The 19,075-nt window shown below is 44.6% G+C and overlaps 1 protein-coding gene and 1 long non-coding RNA gene across 2 annotated transcripts; one reads left to right on the plus strand and one right to left on the minus strand.

Moving 5' to 3' along the window:
- Nucleotides 1-1,472: 1,472 nt before the first annotated feature.
- Nucleotides 1,473-15,145, minus strand: LOC310843408 (uncharacterized protein). Its single transcript, XM_083736757.1, has 2 exons — nt 14,221-15,145; nt 1,473-4,647 (listed from the first exon to the last, which is right to left on the minus strand). Exons 1-2 carry the CDS (start codon nt 14,252-14,254, stop codon nt 2,801-2,803), a joined length of 1,881 nt encoding a protein of 626 aa, XP_083592883.1. The 5' UTR covers nt 14,255-15,145; the 3' UTR covers nt 1,473-2,800.
- Nucleotides 10,358-13,339, plus strand: LOC310843875. The gene is made up of 3 exons (XR_014563730.1): nt 10,358-10,409; nt 10,556-11,002; nt 12,975-13,339. It is a non-coding gene; the product is annotated as an uncharacterized lncRNA (long non-coding RNA).
- Nucleotides 15,146-19,075: the final 3,930 nt, after the last annotated feature.

The raw sequence follows: 19,075 nt of genomic DNA on the forward strand, positions 1-19,075 counted from the left end.
AATGGAAATAAGAAATGGGAATTATATTTGTTTTGTTTTGTTTTCTTTAATTGTGTATTTTTGCTTTTTTGTCTGTTGTCTTTTCTTTCTGTATTAAATTGGAAAATTTTAATAAATATCTTTTAAAAAAAATGAAATCACAAGCGGGAGAAGCTTGTGAACTTGGGATTCGGCTGGCACCTTTTGCGCCTCCCCTACTCGCGGGGAAACCCTGTTTAGGGGATCCGGATCAACGTGGGGTGAGTGGCGCTGTGCTTCGAATTGACTGCTTCTTTCACGGAGTGAAGCCGCATTGCTGTTGCCGGAGAGCGCTGACTTTTTCCTGTGGACAATTGGATTTTAAACAACTACCCGTGACTAGAACGGAAAATTGGATCTTTAAATACCTTAATTTGGCACCAAAACGGGAAGGTCTTAAACAGGAAGTCCGCCTTCCCCTTTTGTAAATAGATTGAAGCAAAGACGTTACAAGCTAAAATCTTTGAAAGCTTTTGGCAAAGGATTAAATTTTCATCGGTTAAAATTACAAACCCCCCCTTGGAGGCAGGAGAAGAGGGGGAAAAATTTGGACTTAGCGAGCCTGCAGGAGAGAGTGAAAAATCAAATTACCACTGCTCTGAGCCTGGAAAAGGGCTGCTAGAAAGAGTGACGTTTTGGGAGAGTTCATTGACTGCGAACAGGGCGTATTTGACAGCTAGCTAAACAAAAGAAAGATACTGTTTCTATTGTCCTCTTCTGCGTTTAAAAAGGAGGAAAAGTAACTGAAAATTGAAACTATCTTTATGGCTTGAGTTGTGTTTGAAAAGATTGATACAAGTGGAGACTGTTTCCCTCTAGAGGGAGCTTTTGAAACTGTTACAGGAGTGTAACTGGGGAATCGCCAGCTGTGAGATAAGAAATTGTGAGAACCGGAGATTGACCTTGGACCATTCAAAATGTTGATAGGAGAAGCCATAGTGACGGCATTATGTAAGATAAGCTGTTCGCTGGAACAGCTTCATAAGAAGACAGATGACATGTCTTTTAAAATTGACAACTTGGAACAAAAAGTGACTAATTTGAGACAAAAAGTGAGCACCAATACAGAAACAATTCAGGACTTGGTACAGGAATCTACTTTGGCAGAACAAGTTGTGGAGAAGGAGAAAGCTGTTGTTGTTGAACCTAAAGTGATACAAGCGGGATCCTCAGTCTTACAGAAGCAAATTGAGGACTACAAGTGGAGGCCTTTTATGATTGAATCTAGAAAAAGTCAGATTTTGAGGATCAGAACTCGGCTTGGACTGAAGAAGGAAAGTTGGAAAGATCCCTCTATGCAGGGATTAATTGACTTCTGGGAGTTTGAAACATGTCTTGAAACACTTTAGGGACCTTAGCTTCAACTATGGAAATCTGGCTGACCTGTCCAGAAGGAATAAAAGTATTGTTAGGTTGGAGTCTTCCCGAGATCTGCTCGTTAGCATTAAAGAAGGGACTTGGAAAAGAGTTAAGAGCCTCGGACATAAGATCTCCAGGTTGATGGACTATATGGAATTGACGGAAAGGACTGGCAGAATCCGAAACCAGGGAGAGGAGATGGTGGAAGAAGATTGGAAAATTTAAAGTTTATATATAAAAATACTGTAAAATTAATGAGTGATAGAAAAATGGTGGAATGAAACTTTATGGCCTTAGCAGAAATGTTATAAGTAGGTAAGCATATATAAGTATTTTAGTTTTAATGGAAAATAAGGTTAAAAAATATGTTAAGATATTTAGAATATGATAGAAAATAGAGAAAGATGGAAAGGATTTGCTGAAACAATTAATAAAAGTGGAATACAAAAAGGGAGGTGTGAGGTCGAGGAAACAAGGGAATGAAAGATAGAACATGGAAAAGGTGTGATGTATGTTTTTAAACTGTTTTTGTTTTGTTTTATTAAGGGTTAGGGTTGGGCATAGGGTTTTGTTTTGTTTAGTTTAATGTGTTTAGGTTAATGTGTTTAGGCTGTGTTTTGCACAGTATTGTGTGTTTTTTCTTTTCTTTTTTTCTCTCTAGTCTTCTTTTCTTTTCTTTTCCTTTTTTTGTAATTTTTAAAAGTAATAAATATCATTTTAAAAAAATGGAAACATTCTCCCATAATGTAGGTGAAAAGCCAAATTCCACATAGCCTCTCAGAAATGGCGGGCCAGCCTTTGAGTATTCAAGAGCGTGGGGGGGGGGGTACAGGAAAAAGGACACAATTCGTCAGAGTATGAAGAGAAGGTTCCTCCCACGTTGCATTTGTAGGATGAAACGTGACACTGAGAACTTAGTTGGTTCTCTCTAGTTCTCTGGCTTTACATGTTTTTGAGAAAGCCATGCTTTCATCCTGTATGTTTATAGTGTGAAATCTTCAGATGTAGGGTACATAAATTTCAAAGATGAAAATAAATAAGGATAATGACAAGTTGGAACATGTGCAAAGGAAGGCAATTTATGTCTTTATGTGGTACTGAATTGAATAAAATATTGGTGGGAGGGGCCAGGTAAGGCCCGCCTAGCACAATCAATCACATGATGCATACATGCCATTGGAATGTCGATGCCTACCAACTAGGGGGTGGCCCCCTCAAATATATTTTGGGGGGGCAAAGACCCCTTGGCCTCGAAGTTGGCTCCTAATCCCTACAGCCACAGGTCTAAGGACAGTTACAACATAAAAGCACAATATAAAAACACAATACACATCTGTAACCCCCCTCCCCACCACATTTGAAAAGGACATTACATGTCAATCAGCCAAAGGCCTGGTTTAAAAGGTGCTGATTTGCCTGTCTCCTAAAGCTGTATAATGGTTTTTCCAACCTTTGTATGGATTCTGTGATGGGAAGTGAGATTGGAGTTACTTTTGAAGCTTTTTCCACATTCCACACACTGATAGGGTTTCTCCCCCGCATGAATTCTCTGATGGGAAGTGAGATTGGAGCTATGACTGAAGCTCTTTCCACATTCCACACACTGATAGGGTTTCTCCCCTGTATGAATTCTTTGATGGGAAGTGAGAGAGGAGCTCTTCCTGAAGCTTTTTCCACATTCCACACACTGATAGGGTTTCTCCCCTCTATGAATTCTGTGATGGAAATTGAGATCAGAGCTCTGACTAAAGCTCTTTCCACATTCCATGCACTGATAGGGTTTCTCCCCCGTATGAATTCTCTGATGGGAAGTGAGATCGGAGCTCGTCCTGAAGCTCTTTCCACATTCCACACACTGATAGGGTTTCTCCCCTGTATGGATTCTTTGATGGGAAGTGAGAGAGTAGCTCTGACTAAAGCTCTTTCCACATTCCACACACTGATAGGGTTTCTCCCCTGTATGAATTCTCTGATGGGAAGTGAGATTGGAGTTACTATTGAAGCTCTTTCCACATTCCACACACTGATAGGGTTTCTCCCCTGTATGAATTGTTTGATGGGAAGTGAGAACAGAGCTCTGACTGAAGCTCTTTCCACATTCCATGCACTGATAGGGTTTCTCCCCTCTATGAATTCTGTGATGGGAATTGAGAACAGAGCTCTGACTGAAGCTCTTTCCACATTCCATGCACTGATAGGGTTTTTCCCCTGTATGAATTCTTTGATGCAAAGTGAGAGAGGAGCTATAAGTGAAGTTCTTTCCACATTCCACACACTGATAGGGTTTCTCCCCTCTATGAATTCTTTGATGGGAAGTGAGAGAGAAGCTCTGACTAAAGCTCTTTCCACATTCCACACACTGATAGGGTTTCTCCCCTGTATGAATTCTCTGATGGGAAGTGAGATTGGAGTTACTATTGAAGCTTTTTCCACATTCCACACACTGATAGGGTTTCTCCCCTGTATGAATTCTTTGATGGGAAGTGAGAGAGGAGCTCTTCCTGAAGCTCTTTCCACATTCCACACACTGATTGGGTTTCTCCCCTCTATGAATTCTGTGATGGGAATTGAGTTTGGAGCTTTCAGTGAAGCTCTTTCCGCATTCCACACACTGATATGGTTTCTCCCCTGCATGAATTCTCTGATGGGAAGTGAGATTGGAGTTCTTATTGAAGCTCTTTCCACATTCCACACACTGATAGGGTTTCTCGCCTGTATGAATTCTGTGATGGGAAGTGAGATGGGAGCGCTGACTGAACCTCTTTCCACATTCCACACACTGATAGGGTTTCTCCCCCGTATGAATTCTGTGATGGGAAGTAAGAGAGGAGCTTTGACTGAAGCTCTTTCCGCATTCCACACACTGATAGGGTTCCTCCCCTGTATGAATTCTTTGATGGGAAGTAAGAGAGGAGCTTTGACTGAAGCTCTTTCCGCATTCCACACACTGATAGGGTTCCTCCCCTGTATGAATTCTTTGATGGGAAGTAAGAGAGGAGCTTTGACTGAAGCTCTTTTCAGATTCTATGCACTGAAAGGGTTTCTCCCCCATATGAATTCTTGGATGGGAAGTGAGAGAGGAACTCCTACTGAAGCTCTTTCCACATTCCATGCACTGATAGGGTTTCTTTCCGATGAGATTTTGTTGATGGGAACTGGAATGGGAGCTCTGACTGCAGCTCTCTCCACACTCCAAATTCTTACGTGGCTTCTCCTCTCTGGGGATTTTGTCGTGTTCATCCTTGTTCTCGATTTCCAATTCATCACAATCTGCAGTGGAGACAAAAAGGGATTAGAGCCTCAGGAACAAATGAAGAAGAACTGAAGGGAGTTGGGTGAATGTTCATTACCTTTGTTGTTGTCATTAACCAAAGTATTTATTATTAGATTCTGATGGGTTGTTGAATGTTGCTTTATTTGATATACAGTAGTGGTAAAATTCTCAAAGACACAAACATGAGTCTGACCAAACTGCGGGAGGCAGTGGAAGACAGGAGTGCCTGGCGTGCTCTGGTCCAGGGGGTCACGAAGAGGCGGACACGACTAAACGACTAAACAACAACAGTGGCACCTTAGAGAGCAACTAAGTTTGTTATTGGTATGAGCTGGTATCTGAAGAAGTGTGCATGCACACAAAAGCTCATACCAAGAACAAACTTTGGTATGTACAAAATATGTGAGCAAAAGGTATGGGACGAATTTGTGTCATCAAAGGGAATGTAAGGACTTCCGGGTTAGCACCATCGGTAATGGCGGAATTCCTCTGACTTAAGAGGAATTTGCTCCATGGGAACCGGGTCTGGCCGCCACGGCGAAGGCGGGGACCCTCCCAAAATCACAGGCGGGTGAAGCCTGTGAACGTGGGATTCGGCGGGCCCCTTTTGCGCCTCCCCTACTCGCAGGGAAACCCGATTTCGGGGCTCCGGAGCGAAGTGGGGTGAGCAGCGCGGTGCTGTGAATCGATTGCTTCTTCCACGGAGCGAAGCCACACAGCCGTTGCCGGAGAAGCGCTGACTTTTTCCTGTGAATAATCAGACTCTAAAAGTAACTACCCGTGAGTAAAGCAATTTGGAAACTTCTAAAGGGAAAAAATAAGACTCAATTCGATACTCTAGTGGGAAGGCATAAACAGGAAGTCCGCCTTCCGCTTTTTGTAATTAGATCAAAGCAAAGAGGCTGCAAGCTAAAGTCTTGGAAAGCCGATCGGAAAGGTTTAATTCTTCAACATCAAAAAATAGTAAATCCCCCCCTTGGAAGCAGGAGAAGAGGGGGGGAGCTTTGGACTTTATTTACCTGCAAGAGAAAGGGAAGGAAGCTAAAATTCCACCACTCAGAACCTGGGAACAGGCTGCCAACAGGACAATATGACTGCTGTACTTTGAAATGTGCACTGATGGTGAATAGATCACTCGTTGACAGCTAGCTCAGTAAGAGAGATACATTGTTTTTAATTGTCTCACTCTGATCTTTAAAAGGAGGAAAAATAACTGAAAATTGAAACTAATTTTCCTGTTTGAGCTGCGTTTTGAAAAACGCTATTTTGGATCAATATAAGTACAGATTGTAACTGTTTCCCCCTGGAGGAAGCTTCTGAAACTGTTACAAAAGCTGGTTCAGGGGAATTTTCCACTTGTAAGATAAAACTCTGTGACTGTGGGACTGACCTTGGACTTTTTAAGTGCTATGGCAGATGGGAAAGAAAAAGTAGATTTGTCATTCCCAGACAAAACATTAAGATCTGGGAAGTCCTTGTGAAGAGCGTCAACATCTGGTCCTTCTGTTCCACCTGCAGCCGTACTGACACAATCTAAACCAAGAGGAATGTCATCAGAAGAAGCTTTAGCGATTGCATTAGGTAAGATAAATGAATCTTTGGAGCAGCTCAATAAGAAGGCAGATGCAACAAATGTGAAAGTGGATGCTACAAATGCGAAGGTGGATGCTGGAAATATTAAAATTGATTTAAATACAGAAAGTATAAATAACTTTTATATGCCTGTTGTCTTTGTCCATGGAGTTTTCTTGGCAGGGATACTGGAGTGGCTTGCCGGTTCCTCCTCCAGGTGGATCACGTTTGGTCAAAACTCTTCACTATGACCTGTTCATCTTGGGTGCCCTGCTCGGCATAGTTCATAGCTTCTCTGAGTTCTTCAAGCCCCTTTGCCACAGCAAGGCAGTGATAACTTGGGACAAAAGGTGAATGCTAACATAGAAACTATTCAGAAACTGATACAGGAATCTACTTCGATCCGACAGACTGCAGAGGAAGCCAGGGAAAAAGTTGCTGCCGTGGAAATTAAGGTAAAACAATTGGAAGCACAGAGAGTCCCAGATCTGCAGAGGCAACTTGAGGACCACAAGTTGATGCTTTCTATGTTTGGGCTTAAGGAACAATAGTCAAATTTGAGGATCAGAGCTGTACCTGAATTGGAGAAGGATAGTTTGATAGACTTTCTCACGCAGGAATTTGCAGAGTTTTGGGATTTGGATTTGAAACAAGAAGAATTTAAAATTGTGAGTGCCTTTAGACTTGGAAGAGGAGGGAAGAGACTGTTTGATTACTCTCCGATCTAAAGAACAGAGAGATAAAATTTTGGGTAGGCACTATCAGAAGACCAAGGTCTTCTTGGTAATACAGCAGTCAAGAGTGGAAATATTCAAAGATATCCCGAAACATCTTTTGGACCTTAGGTCCAATTATGGAGATCTGGTTGTCCTGCTGAGAAAGAACAGAATCATTTTCAGGTGGGAATTTTCCCAAGGCCTATCCTTTAGTTTTAAAGGAAGGAAAATAAAAATAAGATCAGTTGAGGACAAAGAAAAGTTTCTGAGTAATTACAAAGAAGACCTGCAGAAGGAACTTGGAAAAGAGCCAGGAGTGGACAGAAGACCACCAGACAGAGAATCAGAGAAAGTACTTGGCGGAAGATCACCAATACTGGACATAGCAACACTACACTTTGGACTGGACAGCCCAGGGAAAGTGATACCAACACCACCAACAGAACAAGAGCAAGAATTGGGTGCAGTAGGAGGAAAATCAAAGTAACTACATCATGGCACTGCAAGCAATAAGTTGGAATGTTAATGGACTGAACTCCCCGAAAAAGAGGCGAAAAGTCTTTCATTTATTGAAAAAAGAACAATTGGACGTGATTTGTCTACAAGAAACACATGTGATAAGGCTACACAGGAAAGTATTGAGTAATAAATGATTGGGACTTGAATTTATCTCATCAGACAAAGTTAAAAAAAGAGGAGGAGTACTTTATGCAAAGGAGAGCCTATCCCCGAAATTTATATTTAAAGATGACCAAGGAAGATTTGTTGCAATTGAAATCCAATCACAAGGAGAGAAATTTCTGATAGTAGGTATCTATGCACCAAACGAAGGAAAATCGGAATTTTTTAAAAAGCTACATGAGACTTTGATGGACTATATGGATTATAATATGATTCTGATGGGGGACATGAATGGAGTAGTGTCTACAAATATGGACAAGGCACAGAGACAGGTAGTTACCAAGGATGGTAGACTACCAAAAACCTTTTTCGATATGACTGACAATATGGATTTGGTTGATATCTGGAGAATGAAGAACCCCTTGGGAAGAGAGGGAACTTTCTTCTCTGAGGCCAAAATGACATGGACAAGAATTGACCAAATTTGGGTAACTAGAGGGCTGGCTCCGAAGACTAGAAAGGTGGAAATTTGCCCTAAAACTTGCTCCGACCATAATGCTGTGAAGATGGAGATGAAACTAACACCAACTGGTTCCTTCAGATGGAGGATGAATGACACTGTGTTCAAGAACGAAGACGTGACAAAGAAGGCCCAAAAAACTTTGAGAGATTATTTTGAGATAAATATGAACACCACTGTTGAAAAAAGAGTAATTTGGGACGCAAGCAAAGCGGTTATGAGAGGATTTTTGATACAACAGAATGCGATTAAGAAGAGAGTTCAAAATGAGAAAAAAGACAAGATTTTGGAGAAAATAAAGGAAGGAGAGAAGAAACTGAGAGTGAAACCAAAGTTGCAGGAGATCCTGAAAGAGATAAAGTTATATCAAGTACAACATATGAAAATGATGAACCAGAAAATAGAATGGAAAATTAAACAGATGAGACAAAAGACATTTGAATCAGCAAATAAATGCTGAAAACTGCTGGCTTGGCAAATAAAAAAAGACAAAAACTTAATACCATTACGAATCTGGAAGTGGAAGGAAAGAATATACAGAACCCAGTGGAAATTAGAAAGTGTTTCCAGAGGTATTTTAAACAATTATATACATAGGAGACGCAGAAAGAAATGGATATTGATAAATTTTTGAAAATTAATGGACTACAAAAAAATCTCCCAGGAAAAAAAGTTAATGCTGAACTATAAAATAATGGAGCAGGAAGTAGAAGGGACCATTCAGAACATGCAATTGGGTAAATCTCCAGGACCGGATGGACTGACTTCAAATCAGCTATGATTAAGTGGGCACAAGGCATTGGTTATGACATTATGTTTGCTGACTGGGAACAGTTATGGACCACCGGTATAAAGTTTACGGCATGTAATGCCTTAAGAGAAAATATTATGAAAATGATTTATAGGTGGTACATGACCCCAGTCAAGCTTGCAAAAATTTATCATTTGCCCAATAATAAATGCTGGAAATGTAATGTGACGGAAGGTACCTTCTATCACCTTTGGTGGACTTGCCCGAGGATTAAGGTCTTCTGGGAAATGATCTATAATGAAATTAAGAAGGTCCTTAAATGTACTTTTCATAAGAAACCAGAGGCTTTTCTCCTGGGCATGGTCGGCCAATTGGTGTCAAGGAAGGATAGGACGTTTTTTATGTATGCTACCACAGCAGCAAGGATCCTTTTAGCAAAGTATTGGAAGACACAAGACCTACCCACGCTGGAAGAATGGCAGACGAAGGTGATTGACTATATGGGACTGGCGGAGATGACTGGCAGAATCCGTGACCAAGGAAAAGAGACGGTGGAAGAAGATTGGAAGAAATTTAAAGTATATCTCAAGAACTGTTGTAAAATTAATGAGTGCTAAAATGTCAAGGGAAAGGAAAATATAGAATTACAGCTGTAATTGATTAAGTAAGAGAAGAAGGTAAAAAAGAAAATGAGTAATTAGTTAATTGAAGTGAGGGGTTGCTGAAGAAATTTCAAAACAGGGATGCAGAAAAGGGGAGGCAAGGGGAAGTCTGGGAAGTAAGGTTTATGAAAAAGAGGTTTTGAAATTATACATGTTTATATGTTTGTTTGTCTATGTATTGTGTATTGTTTTGTTTTTAATTTGTGTTGGAAAATCAATAAAAAATTTATAATAAAAAAAATAGAATACAAAAAAGGGAGGTGTGTTTTTCTAATGGATTTTATTTTTCTGTATTTTCTTTTTTCTCTTTTCCCCCCTCTTTTTCTTTCTTTTTTTTCTTATTGTGATGTATTGTTTTGTTTTTGCTTACCTTTTCTTTTTGTAACTTTTAAAACTAATAAAAATTATTTTTAAAAAATCAAAGGGAATATAAATGCTCTAAAATACATAAATGAAACACTTGAGCCCAAAGTGAAGCATTCTGCACGTCATCTTTTCCCAGATACTGAACCTTTCTACAGTGGTGCCCCGCAAGACAAATGCCTCATAAGACGAAAAACCCGCTAGACGAAAGAGATTTTCATTTTTTGAGTTGCTTCGCAAGACGAATTTCCCTATGGGCTTGCTTCGCAAGACGAAAACGTCTTGCAAGTTTGTTTCCTTTTTCTTAAAAACCGTTAATACCCAGGGTGCATTGCTTGAAGAGGTGCAGTTGCAACTTGAACTTCGAGGAGCAACTCATAGCACGCGGTGTGGTAGCCTTTTTTGAGGTTTTTGAGGACTTTGCTGATTTTTGAAGCTTTTCTAAAACTTCTTTTGCATCCATTTGGTAAGTTAAACTTTTAAAACTTTTGGGGGTTTTTTTTTGATTTTGGGTTGGGGTGTTTGGAATTCAAGGACTTGGTGTTGGGGAGGGGTTTGCAAGAATTTGGGAGCTTGTGTGGTTTTTTCTGCATTTTTATAATTTTCTGTGACCATTGGGCCATGTGGTTTTTTTTTAAAAAAATAATTCTGGGTTTGAATTTCTGTGTGGTGGGTGGCTGGGGGAACAGTTGGGGACAGGTTTACAAGAATCTGGGAGCTTGTGTGGGTTTTTTTTGAATTTTTATGATTTTCTGTGACCATTGGGCAATGTGGTTATTTTAAAAAAAAATCTGGGTTTGAATTTCTGTGTGCTGGGTGGCTGGGGGAACAGTTGGGGAGAGGTTTGCAAGAATCTGGGAGCTTGTGTGGGGGTTTTGTTTTTTTTTGAATTTTTATGATTTTCTGTGACCATTGGGCCATGTTGTTGTTTTTTTAAAATTTTCTGGGTTTGAATTTCTGTGTGGTGGGTGGCTGGGGGAACAGTTGAGGAGGGGTTTGTAAGAATCTGGGAGCTTGTGTGTTTTTTTCTGCATTTTTATGATTTTCTGTGACCATTGGGCCATGTTGTTTTTTAAAAAAACATTCTGGGTTTGAATTTCTGTGTGGTGGGTGGCTGGGGGAACAGTTGGGGAGGGGTTTGCAACAGTTGGGGAGGGGTTTGCAATTTCTGTGTGGTGGGTGGGTGGCTGGGGGAACAGTTGAGGTTTTTGAAGACTTTGGTGATTTTTAAAGCTTTTCCAAAACTTCTTTTGCAGCCATTTGAGGATTATGAAGACTGGTGATTTGCAGCCATTTCGTAAGTTAAAATTTTTTTAAAAAAATTGGGGTTTGTGGATTTTGGGTTAGGGTGTTTGGAATTCAAGGACTGGGTTTGAATTTCTGTGTGCTGGGTGCTTTTGAATTTTTTGGAAGTGAAGCACTGATTTTTCTTTTCTTTTCTGAGTTTACGAAGGTAGGAGCTGTGCTGCCACGGGACCAAAGAAGACTGCTGCTGCAGAGGCCGGCGAGAGGAAGAAGGAGAAGGTGACGCTGGAAATGAAGAAGGAGATCATCCGGAAGCACGACGGTGGAATGTGTGTGACAGAACTCGCCAGGGAGTACGGGAGGAATCCATCGACCATCGGGACCATCCTGAAGATGAGGGAGAAGATCCTTGCGACGGATGCAGCCAAGGGAGTCACCAGGATCGTGAAGAATCGCCCAGCTGTTCTGGAGGAGGTGGAGAAGTTGCTGCTCATCTGGTTAGAAGAGAAGCAGCGTGCAGGGGACACAGTGACTGAGGCCGTCATTTGCGAGAAGGCCAAGGCCTTGCACGCAGACCTCGTCCGGGAACAGCCAGGAACCTCAGGCGAGCCAGAGGTCTTCAAGGCAAACAGAGGCTGGTTTGACCGGTTCAAGACAAGATCTGGAATCCACAGCGTGGTCAGGCATGGAGAGGCTGCCAGTTCTGATGTTCCTGCGGCTGAAGACTTTGCAGCGGAGTTCCTGGAGGTTGTGAAGACGGAGGGCTACATTCCACAGCAGGTCTTCAACTGCGACGAGACCGGGCTGTTTTGGAAGAGGATGCCCAAAAGGACTTTCATCACACAGGAGGAGGCCAAGTTGCCTGGCCACAAGACCATGAAGGACCGTCTGACCCTGCTCTTCTGTGCCAATGCAAGCGGCGACCTGAAGATCAAGCCCCTGCTGGTGTACCACTCGGAGAACCCACGGGCCTTCAAGAGACACAAGATCGACAAGGAGCAGCTGAGTGTCATGTGGCAATCCAACAGCAAGGCTTGGGTCACACGGTGTGCTGTTTGTGGACTGGGTCAATCTTGCTTTTGGCCCTGCTGTCAAAACAGTACCTGCTGGACAACGACCTGCCGCTGAAGGCTTTGCTTCTGATGGACAATGCTCCTGCTCATCCTAAAGGCCTTGAGTTGGACTTGTTGGAGGAGTTCAGCTTCATCAGAATCATGTTCCTGCCGCCTAACACCATGCCACTGCTCCAGCCGATGGATCAGCAGCTCATCGCCAATTTCAAAAAACTCTACACCAAGGAGCTTTTCAGGCGATGCTTCGAGGTGACTGATTGCACCACCATCACCCTGCGGGAATTCTGGAAGGACCACTTCGACATCGTCACCTGCTTGAAGATGATCACCACGGCCTGGGACGGGATCAGCCAGAGAAATTTGAATTGCGCTTGGCGCAGCCTGTGGCCGGACTGTGTGGCACCAAGTGACTCTGATGCACCAGAGTCAACAGTGGTGCAGGACATTGTTTCTTTGGGGAGGACCATGGGCCTGGAGGTCACAGAGGAGGACGTCAGCGAGCTGGTGGAGGAGCACGACCACGAGCAGACCACCCAGGAGCTGGTCGAACTGCAGGCAGAGGCTGCGCAGGAGCAGGCCTCGCTGGAAGAGGAGGAAGCAACTGAGGAACAGCTGTCCTCCAAAGAACTGAGGGACATTTGCCTGAAGTGGAAGGATGTGCAGGCTTTTGCACAGCGGCACCACCCTAACAAGCATGTGATACATGACCTTGTGAACACTTTTGATACGACGGTCATGTCGCCTTTTAGGGAGGTGCTGAAAAGGCGGATGAAGCAGCAGACTATGGACAGGTTCTTCAGCAAGAAGCAAAGAGTGGAAGAGGAACCTTCTTCGAGTTGTCCCCCAGAGTCTTAGAAAATGTACGGTACACTTTGTTGATTTTTAAATGTTTTTCTGTCATGTTTAGAAACTTAATTTATTGTTCCTTCAATTTTCGAACTGCTCTTTACAGTATGTGTGACTTTAAAGAGCAGTTAATAAACTCTTGTTGTACCAAATTTGGCTTTGTTTGCACTTTTTTTGACCATAGGAACACATTAATTGAATTTCAATGCATTCCTATGGGATTTCGTGCTTCGCAAGACGAAAAATTTGCTAGACGAAAAAACTCGCAGAACGAATTAATTTTGTCTTGCGAGGCACCACTGTATCTGTTTGTTTGTTTTCTATTTCAGCAGGATTCAGCTCCATGTCATGTTGCTGCTGTGTGCAAAAGGTGGTTTCAAGAGAATCAATTCCACTGCTGGAATGGACTGTGAATAGCCCAGACCTTAACCCAATCAAAAATCTTTGGAGCTGACTAAAGAAACTTGTTAGTCAGAAGCAACCCAGCAATAAAGCCCAATTAATAGTTGCAATAATTCCATCTTGGTTTCACGTTATTACAGCTGCAGAACTAAGAAACTTGCTTCACTCCATGGGAAGACGTTGCAAGGCCAGAATTAAAGCTAAAGGTTCCCGAACTCAGTATTAATTGACATGGTGAGAATTTCTGTAAGAAGATTGGCAGATGAAAATAATGGACTTTGCATATCTGGTGACACTGACAGGAATACCAGCATGATTAAGTATTCCAAAAGGGTTGGAGTAAATTTATACGGTATCTGAAAGATTATTGTAAGCAATTAACATCACTAGCAGGGTTGTCTGAAGACTTGTAATGAGAAATTTTCTACCTTTCTATATTTAAATCTTGAGACATTCTGTAATGAGTGTAATAAGAATTGGAAAATGTACAAATTGCAATGATATAAATGTTAATTTCGAAATCTGAGGCAGGAGGGAAGGAAGTCGAGGCTCTAAAGAGCCAGGGTGGTATAGCGGATAATGATGATGCGAATGTACAATATTAAATGGAAAATAATTTTAAAAATTATATATACAAGAAAAAACAGTAATTTATTGTTCAAGGTTTATTGTGGGAGTGTTAGGTTTCCCGTTGTTGTAGGGGGCGCTGTTGAGCTCTGTGAAAATATATGAGGTTCATCACATAGAGGTATTTTTTGAATTTCCAGGCAGATAGGACGATCCCACAGGGAGCCTTACCAAGAGAGGCCACGATCCCCCGATTCTCCTCCATGATGTCCTTATGCAGAGCTCTCTGGTCAGGATCCAGCAACGCCCATTCCTCGTCCGTGAAACAGACAGAGATTGTCTTCAAAGCACACTGGACCCTAAAAGAAAAAGGGAAATGTCCTCCTCTGAGACAGCAGAAATATGATCTGCTACACAATGCTCTGTCTCCTTCCTTCCTGTTTATTGCTGCGTTGTTTCAGTAGGATTGTTTTGCTGCACATTTGTATTATGGATGCCTATTTTGATGTTTTAATTGAATTCTTTTATTCTGTGTTTTAATTACGGACATTCATCTTTGTGCAAATAGGTGGTACTCCGCCTTGTGTTTTCCACGTTATTCTGCCTACGCAACATCCCAGTTTCCCCGATGGAAGGATCCCCTTTCTCCTCTCCTCGTGAGTTGTTCTGGGGAGGTTCCCTCCCAATGCCCTAGAGCCAGATTCAAGGGGTTCATGGGGGCATCGAGGAGTGGGGGGGGCAGGCTATATTTTGCAGCGGATGGGGCTGGCTAGGTGAATCCTGGCCTCTATTTGTTATCGCCTGTCCACTGCTTAGAATGCTTATTTTAGCACTCAGTGATCAATCTAGAAATACAAGAAGCCTAGTTTGGATGGCCATCTGTCTTGGAGGATCTAGCTGAGACTCTTGCAATGCAGGGCATGGGACCTGATGACCCTTTTGGTCCCTTTCAACTCTAGGATTCCATGAAAACTGCAACTACAGATGAATCCTACTGGCGACATTCAGAAGGCTGGTGTCACAGAGTTATCTGGGCAGGAAATCCCACACTTCACAGCCGGAGTTAACTCTTTATCAGCAAGAACACGATATTCACAGACTTGGCTGAGTTTCAGGCCTAATGAGAAGAGCAGCTCATTCATGGAGGGTCTGTCAAGTTTCAGTAAATTTAGGTAAGTTTAGGTTAAGGCTGCTGCAACTGGATTTCTTATGGACAGGGCCAATCCTGAATGTTTTGGATTTGTGAACAGATTATGCTCATTTGCCTTCAGTAGCAGAAAGCTCCACCGGATGAAATACCTCTGGTATATTTTGGGGGATCCTATAATGTGTTTAGGTTTCACTCTGCTAACTATACATTGGAATTCTGCTCTGGATCGATATTGAGTCAAATTCCATGTCAGGGTCTTCCTTCACGAAATCAGCTGCTGAGAGTGAAGTCCCCTGGCTCCCCACACAGTGGCGTAGCGTGGGGGGTGCCAGGGGTGCCAGCCGCACCGGGCGCAACTTGGGCGGGGGGCGCACTCGCACTAGCAGCTCTCTGCCCCTACTAAAATCCATGGGTTAGGGAGCCCGCGCTCACTCGGCTTGGCGAGGAGGTCGTGGAAGGGGGAGAGCGAAGCCTTCTGCTGCGGGCAAAAAAAGGAGAGGAAGCCGGGCGGGCGGACGGGCGGGTGGGCTGGCTGGCTGGTGGGGGTCTGGCTGCGCCTGCTGCTGCCGGTGCCGCTGCTGCCGGGCTTTGACAGCTTGGCGAAGCGAAGGGAGAGGAGCTTTATGGTAATTGCAGCTCTCTCTCCACTGGCCGCCTGGGTAGTGAGCCGAGCCGAGCAGGGAGTCTGGCGAGGGGGCGGGAAGAGACTTTCCCCCCTTTTTCCCACCTCGCCTGGTCAAAAGGGAGAGCGGAGTCTCCTCAGGGCGCCCTCAGGCAGGGCAGGGCAAGGCAAGCAGAGCGAGGAGGAGAGAGAGGGGAAGGGGGGGAGCAGCCAGGAAACGCCGCGGTGTGGAGGGGGAATCAATTAAGGAGAGAAAGCGAAAAGCCTTGGAGAAAGGGAAAAAAGGAAAGAAAAGAGGCAGCTCCGGGAGAGCGCGGGGGAAAGAGAAGCCTCGCTGCTGCTGCTTGGGAGAGTAAATTACTGTACTTGCCTTGCCCCGGGTGCTGATAACCCACGCTACGCCGCTGTCCCCACAGCTTTCCAAGTCCCCTCCTCTCTGGGGTTCAAACGATCAAACAGTGCAGCCTGCCTTTGCTCCTCCATTGTCAGACGTCTCCTGGCTCTGAGAGACAAGCAGAAGGAGAGGGAGCCAGGGTCCTTTGCCTCACCATCCCCACTACTGACTCCCTGTTGCTACTCAGCTTGGGGGGGGGGGAGTGTCCCCGGATTCATTGAAAAATATCTGGTAGCCATACTCTAGCCCTCCAAGAAGGAAGATTGCAATGCACAATGTGGAGGCAACGGAAGGGATTTATGTGATGTGAATCAGCCTGGCTGCTCCTGCCTTCCAGTAAATAATAACAACAACAACAACCACACTGCATGCCAAGCAGATGCTCTTGGTTCCCCATATTTCACTAGCCTTTCAACATTATTCTATTAGCAAATGTGGAGATTCCACCTGCCTCTTTCCAAAGGAGAAAACTCACCTGATTAAAGGATTTGAGGTGATGTATCATTTATAGGGTAAATTTTATGGAGGTGGGTAAAAACTCAGCGCCTAGGACTTGCCAATCGCATGGTCGGCGGTTCAAATCCCCGCGGCAGGGTGAGCTCCCATTGCTCGGTCCCAGCTCCTACCCACCTAGCAGTTCCAAAGCACTCCTAAGTGCAAGTTGATAAATAGGTACCGCTTTATAGCGGGAAGGTAAACGGTGTTTCCGTGTGCTGTGCTGGCTCTCCAGATGCAGCTTGTCACGCTGGCCACGTGACCCGGAAGTGTCTGCGGACAGCGCTGGCCCCCGGCCTCTTAAGTGAGATGGGAGCACAACCCTAGAGTCGGACACGACTGGCCCGTATGGGCAGGGGTACCTCTACCTTTACCTATCATTTGTATACAGTGGTACCTCGGGTTAAGTACTTAATTTGTTCTGGAGGTCCGTTTTTAACCTGAAACTGTTCTTAACCTGAAGCACCACTTTAGCTAATGGGGCCTCCTGCTGTTGCCGTGCCGCCGGGGCATGATTTCTGTTCTCATCCTGAAGCAAAGTTCTTAACCCGAGGTACTATTTCTGGGTTAGTAGAGTCTGTAACCTGAAGCATATGTAACCTGAAGCGTATGTAACCCGAGGTACCAATGTACTTTTTATGAGTTCTATGTTTTCAATGTTCCTGAGATCTTTTGTTGAAGGGTGGTATATCAATTCAATTAACAACAACAACATCTATTATTATTATTATTATTATTATTTATACCCCACCCATCTGGGTGGTCTTCCCCAGCCACTCTGGGAGGCTTCCAACAAAATATTAAAATACAGTCATCCATCAAACATTAAATGCTTCCGTAAAGTAAGTGCAAGAAGTCAGAACTGACTGACAAGGGAATAATTTGTATCTTGTGGAAAATGGATGCCTGGCTCTAGTGGGGGTCCTCACCTGGGGGTCCTCAGGAGTTGCTCTCCCCACCCCCACTCCCCTGCTTCTGTCTCCTTTTTTTGCACTTGGACTCTCTGCCGCTCTCCAGACTGACCCCTGGGGTGGGGTCCCTTTTTCTTTGCTGTGAGGGCCACGTGGGCAGAGCCAAATACATCTCCCTTGAAATTTAGGCAGTTAATTAATATTATTATTATCCTCCAGCTTTGGAAAACCGCTTGCACCTGTTCCCTCTGTTGTGCAATGACGATGAGCAATGTCACCCCGAGTCCTAGGGACTCCTTTGTTGAAAGAAAGGAGATTTTTTCTGAAGGGGGGGCAGAAAGCTAGATGAGTTTGGGATCCTCTGATCTGCAGGAAGGAGGGAGAGCGTTGCAGACCTGGCCCCTCCATGGCAGGACCCTCTCCTCCTCCCTGACTTGGGGTCCCCCCCCTGCAGGAGCAGATCAGGCGCCCCCCAGACCTCCTCCCCTGCTGCAGCCCTGGGACCCCCACCCTAACTTGGGGTCCCCCCCCTCTTCCCGGGACGAGCTCTCTCCTTCCCTGAGCTTCCTCCTGGCTCTCAGCCCCGGGGCTCCTTCCTCCTCTGGGTAGCAGGAGCATATGGGGGTGGGGTCTTTGCACCCCTGACCCTCTCCTCCCTGACTTGGGGTCCCCCCCCTGGCCCCCTCCCCTGCTGCAGCCCTGGGACCCCCACCAGATCCCAGAGAGAGAGGGGGGAGACTCACCAGATCCCAGGAGGGGAGAGCGAGGCAGCCCTTGCAGGAGAGACACCCAAGCAGGGAAGGACTGGGGAGGGGGGGGGGGGGCTTGGCTCTGGAGGACCTGGCCCCCCCTTGCTTCCTGTCCTCTCTAGGAAGGCAGCTCGGTTCCCTTTAACCCTTGCAATGCAGAGCCCATCCTGCGCAGCCCTCTCTCGCTTGGCAGAACCTCAGATTCTTATTATTTGTTATTCATTCAGGGGGGCAGCTGCCCCCCCCCCGCTACGCCAATTCCCAGATATCCTTTTGGGGGTGAGGCTCTTGGCTGGACTCTGAGCATCTCCCTCCCTTGGCCAGAAACCAGAGGAAGAGCCTGCAGGGAAAAGGGCTTTGCAGGAGGCAAGGAAGCTCCTCCTGGAATTCAGGAGTGGAGAGAGAGGAGGGGATCCCAGGGTCATCTAGTCCAACCCCCAGCAATGCAGGAATCTCAGCTCAAGCATCCATGGCAGATGGCCCTCCGATCTCTGCTGAGAAACCTCCCAAGAAGGAGAGTCCCCCACCTCCCAAGGGAGACCTTTCCCCTGCCCAACTGCTCTTAGATGTCCCTCAAGGCAGCGGGTCCTGAGTTCTAGCCCTGTTGAAACAATCGCGCTGGCTGCCAAGGAGGAACCAAGAGAAGCTCAAAAGAAATAAATCCTATTCTCATCATGAATAATATCTTTTAATGCATGCCTTTATGCTTATACGCAAACTTATGCCATTTCCCCTCCAAGAAATGCTTAACTGCTCATTCAAGGG

Source organism: Podarcis gaigeae (genome assembly GCF_964106915.1).
Source record: "Podarcis gaigeae genome assembly, chromosome: 4".
NCBI lineage: Eukaryota > Metazoa > Chordata > Lepidosauria > Squamata > Lacertidae > Podarcis > Podarcis gaigeae.